Here is a 19,563-nt window from a genome sequence, read left to right as displayed (position 1 = left end):
AATATCTCAATCTACCAACTTTACCCTCTTACATCATGTGATGACAGACCACCCCGGAATCTATGATTCCTTCAAATCCAGTATTGCCTAGGCTCCTTCTCGACCGTATTGGAGGAAAAAGCCCAAGGTCCATTCCCTCCTGCTCCAGTGCATTTTGAGAACAAAGTGAGGAGAGAGAGAGTGCCAGGAATCAAGAAAATATGTATTGAGAAGGAGCCAGACTCTCAGAACGAGTGCCTAAGGGGGTATGAGCCGGTTGAGGTTGTTTCTGGATGGGGCCATGGGGAAGATCTAAATAATGCATACCCTTTGCATCTTCTTCCTCATTGGATGAGAAAGCCAGTGGTCCCTCCCCTCTGACCTTTTCCTCCAATGGGTTTTGAGGAGGGGGAGAGAGGAGACAGGACGTGGGGACATCTTCCAATAGTGTCTGACAGTGCATACACTAATGCGTATTAGACTTCTCTGACCTCTGAGTGTCCAACTAGAGTGTACTTGCTTGTGATTGTCTGTTTTGTTGGGTTGTATGACACTCCTTTTGTTGTCTAATTCTGTGGCGGCTCTTTTATTTAGTGACGGGTCACGGTGTGCCCACCAGGCATTAGCTACCCTCTCTTAGCTGTCTCCTGCTTTCATGTAATTCAAGTGTACGCACACTCACACACATGTCCTCTGGCCATATATCTCTCTGTGTGCAACATGGAATAGACACAATCTGTCAGGCGGTTTGACTCTGAATCTGCTCCATGAGAGGAAATGCATTCTGAAATTGTCTATTGTGTTGCCCTTTTTACGTCTGTATACCTCCTCTTATGTTCTTTACAGTGCTGTTGGTTTCTCTGTGTCTGTTCTGCTTTGTTGTGGCAGGCAAGAGCTTTGTGGTTTATAGAAGTTGCCATCAACAGAGGAAGCTGATGTCATTGGTTCCCCAGGGAGAGAAGTAGAGTTGTCAGATGTCTGTTCTATTCTTCTCAACCATCTGCAAGCTAACACTATAATCTACTGCTAGAATCTGTCTACTTTATTAACCTAAATGATGTAAAATGATTGGGATGTATGGTTGTCTTAACTAGCTACAATAAGTTGAATGCACTGACTGTCAGTCATGCTGGATAAGAGCGTCTGCTAAATTACCTAAATCAAATGTTATTTGTTGTATACGCATGTTTAGCAGATGTTATTGCAAGTGTAATTAGATGCTTGTGTTCCTAGCTCCAACAGTGCAGTAATATCTAACAATACATAATACGCACAAATCCAAAGTAAAATAATGGAATTAAGAAATATATTAGGATGCGCAATGTTGGAATCCGGAGATTAAGTGTGATGTATTGTCAGTATGGGGATAGAATATATACTATATCTGAAGAATACGTGGATAGTGTATGTACAGCAATGGTTGAATAGTATGGACTTGACTACTGCTGGTAAAACAGTATGTGAACGTTGTTAAAGTGACCAGTGTTCCACATCTATGTACATGGGGTCTCTTTTTTTATTTTTTTTATTTCACCTTTATTTAACCAGGTAGGCTAGTTGAGAACAAGTTCTCATTTGCAACTGCGACCTGGCCAAGATCAAGCATAGCAGTGTGAACAGACAACACAGAGTTACACATGGAGTAAACAATTAACAAGTCAATAACACAGTAGAAAAAAAAGGGGGGGAGTCTATATACATTGTGTGCAAAAGGCATGAGGAGGTAGGTGAATAATTACAATTTTGCAGATTAACACTGGAGTGATAAATGATCAGATGGTCATGTACAGGTAGAGATATTGGTGTGCAAAAGAGCAGAATTGTAAATAAATAAAAACCGTATGGGGATGAGGTAGGTAAAAATGGGTGGGCTATTTACCGATAGACTATGTACAGCTGCAGCGATCGGTTAGCTGCTCAGATAGCAGATGTTGCAGGGATGAGTAACCGGGTGGCATCTGAATTAATTTTTCCCCCATCATTAGCCTAGGTGTGTGGAAAGACCAATATTGTACATTTATGAGGAGGAAATTAGTCCTGATAAAGCTTTCCTGTTTCACTGACTCACCCAATGATGCACAGCTCACTCAACGGTGATGGCTGATGCGCTCGTGCCAGGAGCCTCTCTCTTATTATTTTTTACTTTGTAAACAATACTGTTCGATCAATAGGCCTATTTGCAAGTTGATAACATATGTGGTAGCCTACAGACAGATTAGTCTTCTTTCCATTTGCTTTCCAACCGGTGTTTTCCCACGATTGCATATGAAATATTGCGAATGGCCTGTTTTGGCTGCATGCCGTTCGCTGACAGATTTGCCTTGCGTTCCCAGCTGTAGGCATGCCTTGTGATTGGACTACACACCATCCACAGCTAGGCTATGAAGAAGAAAAAGCTATTGATCCTCTGTGGCTAAATTATAGGCCTACTTTTGATGTAGTATTCCAAATTATTACATTTCTTTTCTCGAACGGAAAGCAGTAATTCTATAACTTTTGACAATTGTATTTCAATTTATCAGAGGAGTTGCGGCACCTGCAGCACCCTTCCCGCCGCTATGATTCTATAAGGAAATCGATGAAGTGCAACACTGGAGAGATCAGTTGCGGGCTCATGTCTATTAGAGCGGAGAGAGATCCTAGAAAGTTAATATCATTCTAGACTACGATGTTGTGCAAACCATAAACCCGGGTCAGCCCAACACTAATCAGGTGTTAGAATATCAATTATTTTCACATTCCATTTTTTGGGGGGGGAGCAGGAGAATTACAGAGGAGGCTAAATTGAATGACCTGTGATTAGAATTTTTACATTGCATATGGTGAATACTTTTTCGTGCCACGAGAGGTACCGCCTCCTGGCAAATGGGTTGCGGAACGAAACAGTCCAAAATTGAGAGGTGCCAGATCCAGTTCCGTCAAGATCCGGCTCAAATTAAGCACTGTTGATAGCAGATCAAAAGATGGATTTAATCTGCAAGATGGACAAATATAGTATTATTATTTTGTCCTGTCAGACAGTAGCGGAAGCTGTCAGTGCCCATTTTTCCTCCGCTCTCTTGGCCCAGGTTTCTGTGTTAATACAGGATTAGTATCCCGGCAGGAGAGAGTTGCCCTTAGGGTTATTTATGGACTAACTTTATATTTAAAAACCACAACCCCTATAGCTTTCTATTGGATTCTGTCTGGGCTGTCTGTCAGATTACATGGGGTAAAGCTGGGTAAAAGGAGTCCAGTCTCTGGGTTGTTAGGTCAGTAGTGTGTATCAGAGAGCCACACACACGCAGAGGTCTAAGGGGCCAGGCAGTTCATCACTGTAGCTCTATCATGTTTTCTGAGGTGAGGCAGGTGGTGGCATTGAGGACCAGGTGAGGCCATCTCTTAATCTTAAATCAGATTTACCTTAGCCTTGCCAAGGAGACCAACACACCTTAACCAGCCCCTGGTCAATGTCACCTCACCGGTGTAGATTTAGGGCCCGCCCAGGCCCTGCTGTCCTTGTTGGGGCAGCCAGGATGAGTAGATAGTCCTGGGTTCAGATGGGGCTGGATTACGAGGCCAGCAGTCAGCCGTAACACAGGAGATCACCGCGGGTCCAGTCCAGGGGATTTGGTCTGATTGAATGTGTGGGACAGCGGAGGAGGGATTAGAAGATGGGGCTTAACGCTTACGCTGCTCTCACCAGGAAGAGCTTTGTCAGTCTCTCCTCTTCAATCAGAGCGGGAGAGTCTGCTGTATGCCATGGCTGGCAGACTGACGACCATGGGAAAGCGGAGAGTTTTTTGTGTTTAGGATCTGTAAGGGGCATTTTTGAGTGTTGGACTGAACTGTGAGCTTACTGCACTGTTCCTGTCACAGAAATGGAGAGAGCATTTTCTCTATGCCATGGCTGGCAAGCTGACGACTGCGGGAGATTGGAGCGTTTATACACAGAGCCTATCTGAGTGTGTTTCTCTGTTGGACCGAACCATCATCTCTAGTCATCACCATGAAGGACCCATGCCGCGTATGCAGATTACGCCTCATTGGCAGCCAGTGCCGCTGGATCTTCAACCCGTCAGGCAAACGGCAGCTTCAGGTCATCCTGTCCCACGTGCTGGGGCGCCTGGTCGACCGCGACCCCGACGGCCAAGCATCAGAGTTCCTGTGCGGCAAGTGCGTGTTCACGCTGGAGCGCATAGTACAGTGCGACGTACAGATCGGCAGGCTTCAGGAGGAGCATGCTGCCCAAGTGCAGCGGTTGCAGCAGGAAAGAGAGAATCTGAAACAGTGTGTGGCCCACGTCTATGGACGCCACAACCCCCTGCCGGAGAGGCCCGACGTGGGGGAGGTGAGCACCATTATGACCCCGCTCTGGAGGTCCTCTGAAGGTGGAAGTCCCGATGAGTGCGGGGGAGATCAGTTTACGTCAGAAGGGCAGAGGAAGGAAGATGGAGGGGATGGGCGGGTGAGGCGCTCTGTGAGTATGGACCTCCTGGGTGGTCCAGTGGGAGCCGCAGGTCGGTCAAGCTCAGCCCACAGGAGGGTGCAGTCTGGTGGGGATCCCTGCCCGGAGAAGAACTCTGGGCTCCGCTCCCGGAGCATGATGTACCAGGACCTGGTCTACCGCAAAGGCACCCTCTCATCCCCCAGTTCCAGGTTCCGCTCAGCCTCGCTTCAGTCCCTGAACCCTGACCACCCTCATCAGACAGAACCCCTGGGCCCCCTGTCACAGAGACCGTGCAGAGAGTCAAATATATCAGTGAGGGAATGCTCTCCTTCAGTGGGCCATACTACCACCAGAAACCAGAGAGGGCATTCCCCAGCCCAGCCTCCCATCTCCGACCTGCTGCAGCTGCTGCGCTCCATCCCCAGACGACCAATCCAAGGGACCCCCGGGAGCCGCATCCCCGTTCTGCGGAGGAAGCCCATGGTGGGACAGCCACTCCCCCCTGGAGCCCGACGCAGACGGAGAGAGGCTGAGTGGAAGTCGCTCCAGGACCTCACAGAGGAGTTTAATGATGGTTACATTCCTCTCAGAGCTGAGGTAGTCCAGTCCTCTCACCTCAGACCGATCCTCTGTAGAGAACTTGGAAGGCCATGGAAATGTAGCTTTAGACTAAATTTGGATAATTATTTGACTAAAAATGATCTACCAGTTGAGGTTGGATATCGTCGCAGTAAAAGGATCCATTTTTGTTGATAATGGGAAATAAAGTATATGTGAATAAATAAATGTATCAATAAAAGGGATTCACAGGTGTTCTCTGCCCCTGTGGCAGTTTTTCCTTCCCCTTTGATGTCCTATTTTCCTTTCTTAGCCAACTCATTATTTTTTACTAATTTCCCAGAATTCTGTTTCCCTTCCCCAGGGTTTCACTGAGCAGCTGAATGAGGTGAGCAGGCTGGAGACAGCCCAGAGGCAGCTGAATGAGGAGATGAACCACTTCAGAGCAATGAACCAGAACCTCTCCATGACCCTGGAGGACATCCAGAATAACAACAAGGTGATTTTGGGGGGAGGGAAGAAAATGGGTAGCAAATAGTTTTTGTTATTTGATATATATATAGTTAGAGGTCGATCAATTAATCGGAATGGCTGATTTTAATTAGGGCCGATTTTCAAATTTTCATAACAAACCGATTTTGCCTTTTTTATTTTTTTTTACACCTTTTATTTAACTGGGTAAGTCAGTTAAGAACACATTCTTATTTTCAATGACAGCCTAGGAACAGTGGTTTAACTGCCTTGTTCAGGGGCAGAACGACAGATTTTTACCTTGTCAGCTCGGGGATTCGATCTTGCAAACTTACGGTTAACTAGTCCAACGCTCTAACCACCTGCCTTACATTGCACTCCATGAGGAGCCTGCCTGTTACGCGAATGCAGTAAGAAGCCAAGGTAAGTTGCTAGCTAGCATTAAACTTATCTTATAAAAATCAATCAATCATCACTAGTTAACTACACATGGTTGATGATATTACTAGTTTATCTAGCGTGTCCTGCGTTGCATATAATCGATGCGGTGCGCATTTGCGGAAAAGAACTGTCGTTGCTCCAATGTGTACCTAACCATAAACATCAATGCCTTTCTTAAAATCAATACACAAGTATATATTTTTAAACCTGCATATTTAGTTAATATTGCCTGCTAACATGAATTTCTTTTAACTAGGAAAATTATGTCACTTCTCTTGCAACAGAGTCAGGGTATATGCAGCAGTTTGGGCCGCCTGGCTCGTTGCGAACTGTGTGAACTATTTCTTCCTAAAAATGACAGCCAACTTCGACAAACGGGGGATAATTTAACAAAAGCGCATTTGCGAAAAAAGCACAATCGTTGCACGACTGTACCTAACCATAAACATCACCTTTCTTAAAATCAATACACAGAAGTATATATTTTTAAACCTGCATATTTAGCTAAAAGAAATCCAGGTTAGCAGGCAATATTAACCAGGTGAAATTGTGTCACTTCTCTTCTGTTCATTTTTTATTTTTATTTTTTTTAACCTTTATTTTACTGGGCAAGTCAGTTAAGAACAAATTCTTATTTTCAATGATGGCCTAGGAACAGTGGGTTAACTGCCTGTTCAGGGCCAGAACGACAGATTTGTACCTTGTCACCTTTCGGTTACTAGTCCAACGCTCTAACCGCTACCCTGCCGCCCCATTGCACGCAGAGTCAGGGTATATGCAACAGTTTGGGCCGCTTGGCTCGTTGCGAATGAATTTGCCAGAATTTTACGTAAGTATGACATAACATTGAAGGTTGTACTATGTAACAGCAATATTTAGACTTAAGGATGCCACTCGTTAGATAAAATACCAAACGGTTCCGTATTTCACTGAAAGAATAAACGTTTGTTTTCAAAATGATAGTTTCCGGATTCGACCATATTAATGACCAAAGGCTCGTATTTCTGTGTGTTATTATAATTAAGTCTATGATTTGATATCTGAGCGGTGGTAGGCACCAGCAGGCTCATAAGCATTCATTCAAACAGCACTTTCGTGTGTTTTCCAGCAGCTCTTCGCTGTGCTTCAAGGATTGCGCTGTTTGACTTCAAGCCTATCAACTCCCGAGATTAGGCTTGTGTAACCGATGTGAAATGGCTAGCTAGTTAGCGGTGTGCGCGCTAATAATGTTTCAAACGTCATTCGCTCTGAGACTTGGAGTAATTGTTCCCCTTGCTCTGCATGGGTAACGCTGCTTCGAGGGTGGCTGTTGTCGATGTGTTCCTGGTTCGAGCACAGGTAGGAGCGAGGAGAGGGACGGAGCTATACTGTTACACTGTCAATACTCAAGTGCCTATAAAAACATCCAATAGTCAAAGGTTAATGAAATACAAATGGTATAGGGAGAAATAGTCCTATAATTCCTATAATAACTACAACCTTAAACTTCTTACCTGGGAATATTGAAGACTCATGTTAAAAGGAACCACCAGCTTTCATATGTTCTCATGTTCTGAGCAAGGAAATAAAATGTTAGCCTTTTTACATGGCACATATTGCACTTCTCCAACACTTTGTTTTTGCATTATTTAAACCAAATTGAACATGTTTCATTTTATTTGAGGCTAAATTGATTTTATTGATGTATTATATTAAGTTAAAATAAGTTAATTCAGTATTGTTGTAATTGTCATTATTACAAATAAAATTGTCCGATTTAATCGTTATCTGCTTTTTTTGGTCCTCCAATAATCAGTATCTATATATATATATACACACACACACACACACAGTGGGGCAAAAAAGTATTTAGTTAGCCACCAATTGTGCAAGTTTTCCCATTTAAAAAGATGAGAGAGGCCTGTAATTTTCATCATACATACACTTCAACTATGACAGACAAAATAATAATAAGAAAAAAAATCCAGAAAATCACATTGTAGGATTTTTAATGAATTTATTTGCAAATTATGGTGGAAAACTTTTGTTATTGACCAAATACTTATTTATCTCAATACTTTGTTTATATACCCTTTGTTGGCAATGACAGAGGTCAAACGTTTTCTGTAAGTCTTCACAAGGTTTTCACACACTGTTGCTGGTATTTTGGCCCATTCCTTCATGCAGATCTCCTCTAGAGCAGTGATGTTTTGGGCCTGTTGCTGGGCAACACGGACGTTCAACTCACTCCAAAGATTTTCTATGGGGTTGAGATCTGGAGACTGGCTAGGCCACTCCAGGACCTTGAAATGCTTTTTACGAAGCCACTCCTTCGTTGCCCGGGCGGTGTGTTTGGGATCATTGTCATGCTGAAAGACCCAGCCACGTTTCATCTTCAATGCCCTTGCTGATGGAACGAGGTTTTCACTCAAAATCTCACGATACATGGCCCCATTCATTCTTTCCTTTACACGGATCAGTCGTCCTGGTCCCTTTGCAGAAAAACAGCCCCAATGCATGATGTTTCCACCCCCATGCTTCACAGTAGGTATGGTGTTCTTTGGATGCAACTCAGCATTCTTTGTCGTCCAAACACGACGAGTTGAGTTTTTATCCAAAAAGTAATATTTTGGTTTCATCTGACCATATGACATTCTCCCAATCTTCTTCTGGATCATCCAAATGCTCTCTAGCAAACTTCAGACGGGCCTGGACATGTACTGGCTTAAGCAGGGGGACACGTCTGGCACTGCAGGATTTGAGTCCCTGGCGGCGTAGTGTGTTACTGATGGTAGGCTTTGTTACTTTGGTCCCAGCTCTCTGCAGGTCATTCACTAGGTCCCCCGGTGTGGTTCTGGGATTTTTGCTCACCGTTCTTGTGATCATTTTGACCGCATGGGGTGAGATCTTGCGTGGAGCCCCAGATCGAGGGAGATTATCAGTGGTCTTGTATGTCTTCCATTTCCTAATAATTGCTCCCACAGTTGATTTCTTCAAACCAAGCTGCTTACCTATTTCAGATTCAGTCTTCCCAGCCTGGTGCAGGTCTACAATTTTGTTTCTGGTGTCCTTTGACAGCTCTTTGGTCTTGGCCATAGTGGAGTTTGGAGTGTGACTGTTTGAGGTTGTGGACAGGTGTCTTTTATACTGATAACAAGTTCAAACAGGTGCCATTAATACAGTTAACGAGTGGAGGACAGAAATCTTGTTTGTAGGTGACCAAATACTTATTTTCCACCATAATTTGCAAAAGAATTCATTAAAAATCATTCTCATTTTTGTCTGTCATAGTTGAAGTGTACCTATGATGAAAATTACAGGCCTCTCATCTTTTTAAGTGGGAGAACTTGCACAACTGGTGGCTGACTAAATAATTGTTTGCCCCACTGTGTGTGTGTGTGTGTGTGTGTTTTTGTATATGTGTGTGTATATGTGTATATATATGTATATATATATATGTATGTGTATATATATGTATGTGTGTATATAATATATACTGCTCAAAAAAATAAAGGGAACACTAAAATAACATCCTAGATCTGAATGAAATATTCTTATTAAATACTTTTTTCTTTACATAGTTGAATGTGCTGACAACAAAATCACACAAAAATTATCGATGGAAATCAAATTTATCAACCTATGGAGGTCTGGATTTAGAGTCACACTCAAAATTAAAGTGGAAAACCACACTACAGGCTGATCCAACTTTGTAGTGTCCTTAAAACAAGTCAAAATGAGGCTCAGTAGTGTGTGTGGCCTCCACGTGCCTGTATGACCTCCCTACAATGCCTGGGCATGCTCCTGATGAGGTGGCGGATGGTCTCCCTAGGGATCTCCTCCCAGACCTGGACTAAAGCATCCGCCAACTCCTGGACAGTCTGTGGTGCAATGTGGCGTTGGTGGATGGAGCGAGACATGATGTCCCAGATGTGCTCAATTGGATTCAGGTCTGGGGAACGGGCGGGCCAGTCCATAGCATCAATGCCTTCCTCTTGCAGGAACTGCTGACACACTCCAGCCACATGATGTCTAGCATTGTCTTGCATTAGGAGGAACCCAGGGCCAACCGCACCAGCATCTGATCTCGGTACCTAATGGCAGTCAGGCTACCTCTGGCGAGCACATGGAGGGCTGTGCGGCCCCCCAAAGAAATGCCACCCCACACCATGACTGACCCACCGCCAAACCGGTCATGCTGGAGGATGTTGCAGGTAGCAGAATGTTCTCCACGGCGTCTCCAGACTGTCACGTGCTCAGTGTGAACCTGCTTTCATCTGTGAAGAGCACAGGGCGCCAGTGGTGAATTTGCCAATCTTGGTGTTCTCTGGCAAATGAAAAACGTCCTGCACGGTGTTGGGCTGTAAGCACAACCCCCACCTGTGGATGTCGGGCCCTCATACCACCCTCATGGAGTCTGTTTCTGACCGTTTGAGCAGACACATGCACATTTGTGGCCTGCTGGAGGTCATTTTGCAAGGCTCTGGCAATGCTCCTCCTTGCACAAAGGCGGAGGTAGCGTTCCTGCTGCTGGGTTGTTGCCCTCCTACGGCCTCCTCCACGTCTCCTGATGTACTGGCCTGTCTCCTGATAGCGCCTCCATGCTCTGGACACTACGCTGACAGACACAGCAAACCTTCTTGTCACAGCTCGCATTGATGTGCCATCCTGGATGAGCTGCACTACCTGAGCCACTTGTGTGGGTTGTAGACTCCGTCTCATGCTACCACTAGAGTGAAAGCACCGCCAGCATTCAAAAGTGACTAAAACATCAGCCAGGAAGCATAGGAACTGAGAAGTCACCACCTGCAGAACCACTCCTTTATTGCTAATTGCCTATAATTTCCACCTGTTGTCTATTCCATTTGCACAACAGCTTGTGAAATGTATTGTCAATCAGTGTTGCTTCCTAAGTGGACAGTTTGATTTCACAGAAGTGTGATTGACTTGGAGTTACATTGTGTTGTTTAAGTGTTCCCTTTCTTTTTTTTGAGCAGTGTGTGTATATATATCTACACACACACATACACAGTACTAGTCAAATGTTTGGACTCCCCTACGCATTCCAGGGTTTTTCTTAATTTAAAAAACATTTTCTACAGTGTAGAATAATAGTGAAAATATACACACATACCGGTAAATGTTTTCATCATGGAATTTTCACTATTTTGAAATGAATACAGCGAGGCTATCCTTTCATGTTCTACAGAAATGGCTATGGGGTAGGAGCACATATTTAGGGTGGATTCAAAATGTACCATTGTGATTAATCGAACACGTTGGAGGAAGATGAATTTACTGTCTCTTGTTTTGGCTACTTAATTATATGCAATTTAGCAGATGCTTTTATCTAAAGGGACTGTCAGTCATGTGTGCATACATTTTACATATGAGTGGCCCTGGGAATCAAACCCAGAATCTTGGCGAAGCAAGTGCCATTCTCACGACCTTAGCTATAGAGGACCACAAGTGACCACTTGTTATTTATTTTTTGAACAGGTACTGTCTGGTAAGTTGGAGGAGACTGAGAAAGAGCTGGGCTCGGAGAAGAAGAACGCTCTGAAACGAGACAAAACCATTCAGGGACTCAGTCTGGTTCTCAAAGAAAAGGAAAAAGAGGTGCGGTTGATTAGATAATATTCACACTGTAATAAATGTTGATGATAACCTCATTTGATAAAATACTGCTGTAACCAACTATTGTTGCCCACTAAAAAATATATTGCCTCATATGCTATGCCATCTCTGTGCTGCGCAGACTGAGGGCTTATGTAACATTGTCACACCAACACGTCTGTCTCTGTCTGTGTGTTCCAGATTGAAGAGCTGTGCCATGAGATTGAGGACAGGGACGAGGCATTAGCCAAAGCCAGGGAGGCAGCGCACAAAGCCCAGCTCCAGAAATACCAGGCAAGTCAGATCAGACACAGCATTGGCTGCGTTCCAGGCCCAATACATAAGTCGCGCTGCATGCATCAACCAATGGCTGTGTGCTACGTCATTCACTGCGCAGTCGGGCATGGAAGTGCTATGTCATGTGATGTTATTCGCGAAACGCAGTTTAAGGTATTGTGAAATCTGGCAGGCAGCTGCAGTGTGTGTGTATCTACTCTGCTTTAGGAATGTAATGCCTATCTGTGCGTGTTTGCCAGAGGTCACATCAATACAGACTTCTGGGTTGCACACACATGCACTCAAAATACAAAAATAAGTCTCCTGCTTCTCTAACTCTATCCATATTCATGCTTTCCCCCCAGGGTGCGGAAGAGCACCAGTCTCTGCTGATGGAGAAGCAGGCGGAGCTGTCCCAGCTCCAGGGCGAGCACCACACCAAGCGGCTGGAGGCGCAGAAGCTGCAGCGCTCCCTGGGCAGGAGGGAGCAGGAGCTGGCTGATCTGCAGCAGGCCAAGGAGCAGCTGGAGCAGGAGCTAGAGGAGCTGCAGCAGCAGAGGAAGAAGGGGGACAAAGCTCTCAATGTAAGGCCACAGGAGGAATATCTATTGTTTTCCTGGGAATTGCCAGGGACCTAACGATATGGTATTATCACGATACTTAGGTGCTGATAATATATCTATTGTGTTTCTCAAGATTCTATCCATTTTGCGATTCGAAACTGAGATTTTATTGTGATTTGTAGCAGTGTGTAAATAATAACAAATAAATGAAGGAAGTTGAGAAATGTATTAGAATGCTGGAAGTGAGTGTTGGAATTCAACAAATAACTTTGCAAATGGCAACCATTGGTCGAGTACCAGAGTTAGAGGCTACAAAATAGGATTTTGATTCCTATGCAATGTTCTACAAATAAGACCACTGTCAGTTTTGTCCTATTTTTTTTGGTGTAAGTTTGGTTGAACAGTATAAAGCAATGCAATCAGAATGGAGAAAGCCCATTTAATAAAACCACTTAGGATTAATTTGTTGCCATCCTAGGGTCATGCACTACCCATGAAGCATATTTAGAACTTTTGTTATTTAGAAGTGTCAAAAATGAGAAAATAATGTGATATGATATTTTGGCCATATTGCCCAGTCCTACTTCGTTGTGTGGAAAAGCTTTGATATGGGCAAGCTGGGAGCAGGTATAAAAGCTGTCCTATTTAACCCATTCTGTAGGTTTACTACGGCTGCTTGTTTTACCATGTAACTACGTGGTTTTACCTGCGCATAATAGAATGCAGAATATATTCCCCAAAGCCATCCATTTTCCCTAAAGTTGAGGGCAACTTATTTTCTGGGCTTTTGCTAAACCACATGATCCAACCAGGAATGAACTCTTGACCCTTTTTGGTTGAGAAGACGTTGAAAAGACGTATTTTCAATGTATTGTGCTTACTGGGTAAACTATCTACGCCATGCAGGAGATGCAGAACCAGCTAAAGAAGCTTAACGGGGAGCTGGGCGAGAGGGAAAGCAGTCTGGAGCAGCAGTACCAGGAGCAGCTGGAGCAGACAAAGAGGAGGCTGCAGAGTCACGAGGTCACCATCCAGCGCCTTACCACCTGCCTGGCCGACAAGGAGCAGCAGCTACAGGTAGATAGTCTGAGAGCTCGAGAAACTAAAAGTGAAACCATAGAAATATAATCTATAGAAGGGGCCTTAGAGTATCAAACACTAGCAATTTAGTGAGGCCTGTTCTATATATTCCTTTTCTATGGAACTAGGTAAATAAGGTGTACTAGCACCATACTAGCAATTCTGTGAAGGGAGTAGTACACAGCGTTGTATGAGATCTTCAGTTTCTTGGCATTTTACCGCATGGAATAGTCTTCATTTCGCAGAACAAGAATAGACTGACCAGTTTCAGAAAGATTTTGTTTCTGGCCATTTTGAGCCTGTAATCGAACCCAGAAACGCTGATGCTCCAGATACTCAACTAGTCTTAAAAATGCCAGTTTTATTACTTTTTTTTAATCAGCACAGCAGTTTTCAGCTGTGTTAACATAATTCAGCTGTGCTAACATAATGCAGCTGTGCTAACATAATGCAAAAGGGTTTTCTAATGATCAATTATCCTTTTAAAATGCTAAACTTGGATTAGCTAACACAATGTACCATTGGAACACAGGAGTGATGGTTGCTGATAATGGGCCTCTGTACGCCTATGTACATATTCCATTAAAAAATCTGCCGTTTTCAGCTACAAGAATCATTTACAACATTAACAATCTCTACACTGTATTTCTGATCAAGTTGGTGATATTTTAATGGTAAAAAAATGTGCTTTTCTTTCAAAGCAAGGACATTTTTAAGTGACCCCAAACTTCTGAACGGTAGTGTGTATATATGAAAATGTATGCGCTCTACTATAAGTCACTGGATAAGAGGTGTCTGCTAAATGACTAAAATGTAGCACGGGAACTGGGAAAAACTTTGTTCCTACTGTCTTTTTCTTTCTGTCCCTCTTTGATCTTTTTCTTTCTCTTGCTGTTGCTTTTTTCCCTCTTTTCTCTGTCTGCCTCTTCTCTCTCTCTATTCTCCCTCCATCAGGAGTACATGAACATGATGAGAGACATGGAGCGGAGCAGAAGTCCTGAGGAAAGTGACACTATACTGTCAAAGCTGCGAGAACGACTGAAAGAAAAAGAAAAGGCTCTGGAGGTGGGCTTTCTATCAATGTTTAAAATGTAAAATATTTCTCTCTCGCTCTCTCTCAGATCAATTGCTTTATTGGCATGATGTAAAAATGTACATATTGCCAAAGTGTACTTTGGAAATGGAATGAGTTAAGGAACAACGTCATTAAAAATGAAGATTGTCACGAACAGGATGTCGATCTTTCTCTCGCTCTGATCTGATGAACATTGTATGCCTTTGGTCTTTTAATTTAAATATTCCGTATGGCTCCTCCACAGCAAGCGCTGGATGAGAAGTTTTCAGCGCTAGAAGAGAAAGACAACGAGATCCACCAGCTGTGTCTGTCACTCAGGGAGAAGGAGAGGGACCTGGAGAGACTCAACAACCTACTGTCTCACAATGAGGACACCATCAACGTAAGGGACCATGATCACCCCACCAGCATTGGAGTCAATTCCATTTCAATTCAGTCAGTTTAGTTAGTCAACAAAAATGTCAACTCCTCCAATTTCCCTCATTGAGGAGAATTGGATTTTCAATTTACTTACTAAATTGAAATGGAATTGACACCAACCCTGCATATCATATTGAATTAAGTCACACACTACCTCCTAAATGGAGTTGTTGCAAGGACTGCTAGGGTAAACATCATGTTCAATGGAGAGTCTACAACACTGGTCTCTCACTCTCCCTGGCTCCCTGCAGAGTTTTGACGCGTTGATCAAGGAGAAGGACGTGGAGCTGCAGCACCTTGCCAACACTATGAAGAACTTGCAGCGTGCCAAGCAGGATGTGGAGGACAACTTGAACCGAGCCTGCAGGGAGAAGGACTCCATCATCAGTCAGCTGCAGCTGTCCCTGGAGGGCAAGACCAAGGACATGGAGGTAGGAAGACACATAAGGAGAAAGTAAATCCCATGTATTACTAGCTGACACTCACAAAATATTACCTGAACATAAAGACTCTTTTAACACAGGCATCAATACTCACAAAACAGTGACATCATTCACCAAACACGCTGTCGTTCAATGATATATTGATTTGATATAATATTGACCGAGCATATCTTGCAAAAGAGGTTAATCCCAGAAGGATAAATTTGGATAAGTAAAGATTGACAAATAACAAATCTCTTTCTTTTGTTCGGTCTTCCTCTGTCTGTGTGTGTAGGCGATGGCAAGTGCCCTGCTGAGCCAGTCCCAGTCTCAGGCCCGTGACCTTGCAGAGCAGATGGGTCAGAGGTTAAAGGTGGCAGAGGCCATGCTGGTGGACGCGGTCAAGGCCCGTGAGAGGCTGGTGGCGGACAACGAGAGCGCCGTGGAGGGCCTGCTGGCCACAATCGGCAGCAAGGACCAGCTTCTCAAGGTACACACATGCACACTGGAGGCACTTTTACTGGTTGATTTATTGTGATGAGAAAGTCTCTGTCTAACAACATCCACACTCACATTCTAACCATTCTTAACCTTGTAATATTTTTACAGGAGGGTTAGTGTTTATGATCTCATGTTTTCTCTCCCTCCAGGAGTCAGCGGAGCACTATAACAGGACACTGTCTGAGCGCATCCAGGAGATCGAGGAGCTGAGGCGACAGCTGTGTACCCGGCAGCAGCAGCTGGCCTCCGCTGAGAAACTTAGTTCCACTGCAACACAGGAGGGTTACCTGGAGATGGCTAAGCTCAGGGCCCTGCTGACCGAGAAGGAATCCATCATCATTGTGAGTTTGGACAGAGTTATTTGGATAGGTGCAGAGTACACTACTATTTTGTGTTTTTGATAGTTTAGGATTTAAATCATGGCTGGCTACAATATGTGCAGCATTTTGCTCCTGCCCAGCTCTAACGCACCTCACAAGTAAAAAAGGGAAAAAAAGAAAGGAAAAAATATATATAGTTTTGTTAATGTTGGGCTTGAACAAAACCTGCACATTGGCCATCCTTGATTTGTCTTGGTAGAACAACGTTGAATAAAGTTAATGGCAAGATTATGAGAGCTGGTGTGTTTAGCTTTTGATTTCCTCTGCCAGAAACTTCTGGAGCGCGGCCGGGAGAGGGACCAGTTCCTGGCTGAGTTGAGGCAGAAGGAACCTGCACCGTCCCAGGTGCTGGAGCTCAGACAGACAATCCAGTTGCTGCAGGAGAGACTGGAGGAGAGGGAAGGTGAGAGGCTTTACCTCTTAAAGCTGCAAGCTGTGCTGAACAGTTTGACATACCAATGAACAAAACAGCAGTTGGCCTGAAGTACAAACTGTCAAACTGTCTTTGTCCACCAACACCCTGACCCCACTAATGTCCTCTACTGGTTTTGTTCCCTCTGTAGGTGACCTCGCCAAGAGGAACAACAACGAAGACAGCATGGAGAAGGTCCCTCTCATCAAGAAGACAGTGGTCATCCTGAAGAAGGAGTTGGCTCAGAAGACTGAGGCTCTCAACAAGTCTCTGAAGAGGGAGAATGAGCTCAAGGTGAGAACAGTCATACTGCAGCTGATTCAAATCCCTGAGCCGGCAAGATGGGAAAAAAATCTGCCGTTCTGCCCTTGAGCAAGGCAGTTAACCCCCAACAACAACTGCTTCCCGGGCGCCGATGACATGGGTGTCGATTTAAAGCACCCCCGCCCGACCTCTAATTCAGAGGAGTCGGGTTAAATGCGGAAGACAAGTTTCGGTTGATTGCATTCAATTGTGCAACTGACTAGGTATCCCCCTTTCCCATTTACTCTGGTCAAAGGATACAGTATTTTTGACTGATGAATAAGAAAGTGATTCACTTTCTTGATCCTTTGTTGGTTTGTCATTGCGTTAACATTTTATTTTATTTTTTTTGCTCTTGGTAAAAAAAATAACCTCTGGGTACAGATCAGATTCATTAGATTACCCTCCACAAGTCTAAATCCTGACTATTAGGATAATAGAAAATGGACCTTGGGTCAATGTCTTCATTCTATCCCATTGTTCTCCTGTGTTCCAGATGTCCCTGGCTGATCTCCAGTCAGTGTTGTCTGAGCTGGAGGGGCGTATCGAGGGCCAGGCGGCCAGCATAGACTCCCTCACCACCACCCTGGAGACCAAGGACGAGATTATAAACGTGAGTGGATGGCCAGTGGTCTCCTCACACACGGCTACTAATCTACACAGACACTCATATATACACACACTCAAGCAGGCTCAGGAGGTTACCTGGTGCCGTCTGGTTTCATAGGTAGCTTGCACAGGGTTAGCCTGGCTGTCCTTGAACTGATTTTGGCCATCACCACCTGTACTACCTCTTGAGCATGGCTCAGTTATAAATAATATATTGCAGTCATTGTAAATTCCAAAAGGAAATTAACACATCTGAGCGATACTTTCACTTCAACACACACATTTTTTAAAAACCCCTTCGAGGGCACTTTTTTCATTTGCTGTAACTAGTTTGATGTCAGAGTCTCTCTGCTGTGTATATGCTGACAGGACCTCCACCAGCGTCTGGGCCAGAGAGGGGAGAGTCAGACCAAGGAGCCCCAGGATCAGGCTGCTGAAGCCGGGGTGGCGCACTCGCTCCCTGGCCTCCCTCAGCGGGAGAGGACCATCATCGGTGGTGACAGCCAACAAGAGGTAGCACCACGCAAAAGCAAGCCCTGCCTGAAACGTATTTATGAGCTGTAGTGTGCCATCTATCTTCAGAAGAATGGCCATGTCTGAATGTACCATAGTCGAGTGTTACATCAAAAATCAATAAAGTCACAACCTTTTGTGATGTCTGGTTTAATTGTGTGAAAATAAAGTGTTCAACAACACAGTCACAATTTGAAAAGGCTAACTCTTTGGTCTGCATGTCAAAAACAGTCCAGCATGAGAATAAACCCACTGTGACCTGGGTCCTGTTCATTAGGCACCAAAACTGACTGACACATGGCGGGACTACCTGGACCTGTCCAATAACGATCACTCATTTTCCATTTTGAAACGTTTTAAAACGACTCCCATTGCAAGCACAATGAATATGACCCTTGTATAGCAACTGATTGAGTGGCATCTGACCTCTGACCCTTGTGCCCCCCTCCCTCCCCAGGTCCTGCCCTTGTTGGCTGACCTGCAGGTGGAGCACCGCTCTTTGAACCGAGCCCTGAGGGCCGAGCAGCAGCTCTACTCCAGCTTGGTTCGCACCGTCAAAGAACAGGACAGGTATCTGGACGATTATCACAGATTGGATTAAATCCACATATTGCCATGTAATTGAAATAGCCTTACCAAAGTCCTTTTTTATATGCTTTGGTTGGCGTGGCATTCAAAAGGGTTTCTTTTTTTGTTGCAATACCCGGTGTCTCCATAGACAGATATTGTCTACTGGTACACCGTGTACATAGCCACGTTATCGTTACTCATTGTGTCACTCATTTATTCCTCATGTTGTTATTTTTCTATTATTTAAAAATACTTTTCTGTATCGTTGAGAAGGGTCCACAAGTAAGCATTTCACTGTTAGTCTACACCTGTTTACGAAGCATGTGACACATACAATTAGATTCGTCTACTTGTGTGTGTATATGTGGAATAGTAATTCATACATTGTGTGTTTTGCAGTGCCCAGCGTCTTCACGCCCTCCAGATGGAGCTGACAGCGGTGACACTCCTCAGACAGCAGCTGGAAGAAGGGATCCGGAGCAACGAGGAGCTCAGAGAAGACCTGGAAAGAGAGATCGCCAGAACCAAGCTCTCAAAAGAAGGTGCAGTAGTAGTACACCGAAGAGGAGGTGGAGACTAGAGAGATGGAACTAGGAAGGGCACAGAGGAGGGGGAGACTAGAGAGATGGAACTAGGAAGGGCACAGAGGAGGGGGAGACAAGGGAGGAAAGAATGAGAGGGAGGAGGGGTTCTGATCCTTTGTTTCCTGAACTAGACAGCTGGCTGAAGCTGAATGAACAATGTCTATATTGAGTTGAGGAAGTTGAGACCCACTATATTATTTAAAATGTCCAACACTAACATTTTATTCATGGTACTTTTTAATAGGAAGTTATACTATCTTAGAAAGAGAGAGAGGCACACACATGCATGCATTCTATCAACCATGGTCAGTTTGGTCGCTACATGTTCTAACACTGCCTGGTGTTGCCACGCCTGCTGTCCACCTGGTCATTTTTTTCATCT

The 19,563-nt window shown here is 44.3% G+C and overlaps 1 protein-coding gene across 6 annotated transcripts in view; it reads left to right on the top strand.

Annotated features, from left to right (window-relative positions):
* cdk5rap2 (CDK5 regulatory subunit associated protein 2) overlaps window positions 1–19,563 on the top strand; it is a 67,735-nt gene that overhangs the window by 12,114 nt on the left and 36,058 nt on the right. For 3 of the 6 annotated variants that reach the window (XM_042302601.1, XM_042302602.1, XM_042302600.1), the window contains exons 1-17: window positions 3,686–5,005; window positions 5,331–5,465; window positions 11,357–11,476; window positions 11,675–11,767; window positions 12,115–12,333; window positions 13,219–13,389; window positions 14,347–14,457; window positions 14,712–14,849; window positions 15,139–15,318; window positions 15,605–15,799; window positions 15,960–16,151; window positions 16,461–16,593; window positions 16,754–16,896; window positions 17,402–17,518; window positions 17,884–18,027; window positions 18,485–18,597; window positions 18,997–19,139. In XM_042302601.1, the coding sequence (XP_042158535.1) occupies window positions 3,968–5,005; window positions 5,331–5,465; window positions 11,357–11,476; window positions 11,675–11,767; window positions 12,115–12,333; window positions 13,219–13,389; window positions 14,347–14,457; window positions 14,712–14,849; window positions 15,139–15,318; window positions 15,605–15,799; window positions 15,960–16,151; window positions 16,461–16,593; window positions 16,754–16,896; window positions 17,402–17,518; window positions 17,884–18,027; window positions 18,485–18,597; window positions 18,997–19,139 (3,385 nt within the window). In that variant the 5' untranslated portion in view covers window positions 3,686–3,967. Of the gene's footprint in view, window positions 1–3,685; window positions 5,006–5,330; window positions 5,466–11,356; window positions 11,477–11,674; window positions 11,768–12,114; window positions 12,334–13,218; window positions 13,390–14,346; window positions 14,458–14,711; window positions 14,850–15,138; window positions 15,319–15,604; window positions 15,800–15,959; window positions 16,152–16,460; window positions 16,594–16,753; window positions 16,897–17,401; window positions 17,519–17,883; window positions 18,028–18,484; window positions 18,598–18,996; window positions 19,140–19,563 lie in introns of those variants that run through there. The other 3 variants (XM_042302603.1, XM_042302605.1, XM_042302604.1) reach the window with 2 other exon arrangements.

This window comes from Oncorhynchus tshawytscha, linkage group LG20, assembly GCF_018296145.1.
Source record: "Oncorhynchus tshawytscha isolate Ot180627B linkage group LG20, Otsh_v2.0, whole genome shotgun sequence".
NCBI lineage: Eukaryota > Metazoa > Chordata > Actinopteri > Salmoniformes > Salmonidae > Oncorhynchus > Oncorhynchus tshawytscha.
The sequence above is the reverse complement of the archived record's forward strand: the minus strand, read 5'-3'. Positions and strand labels throughout refer to the sequence as shown.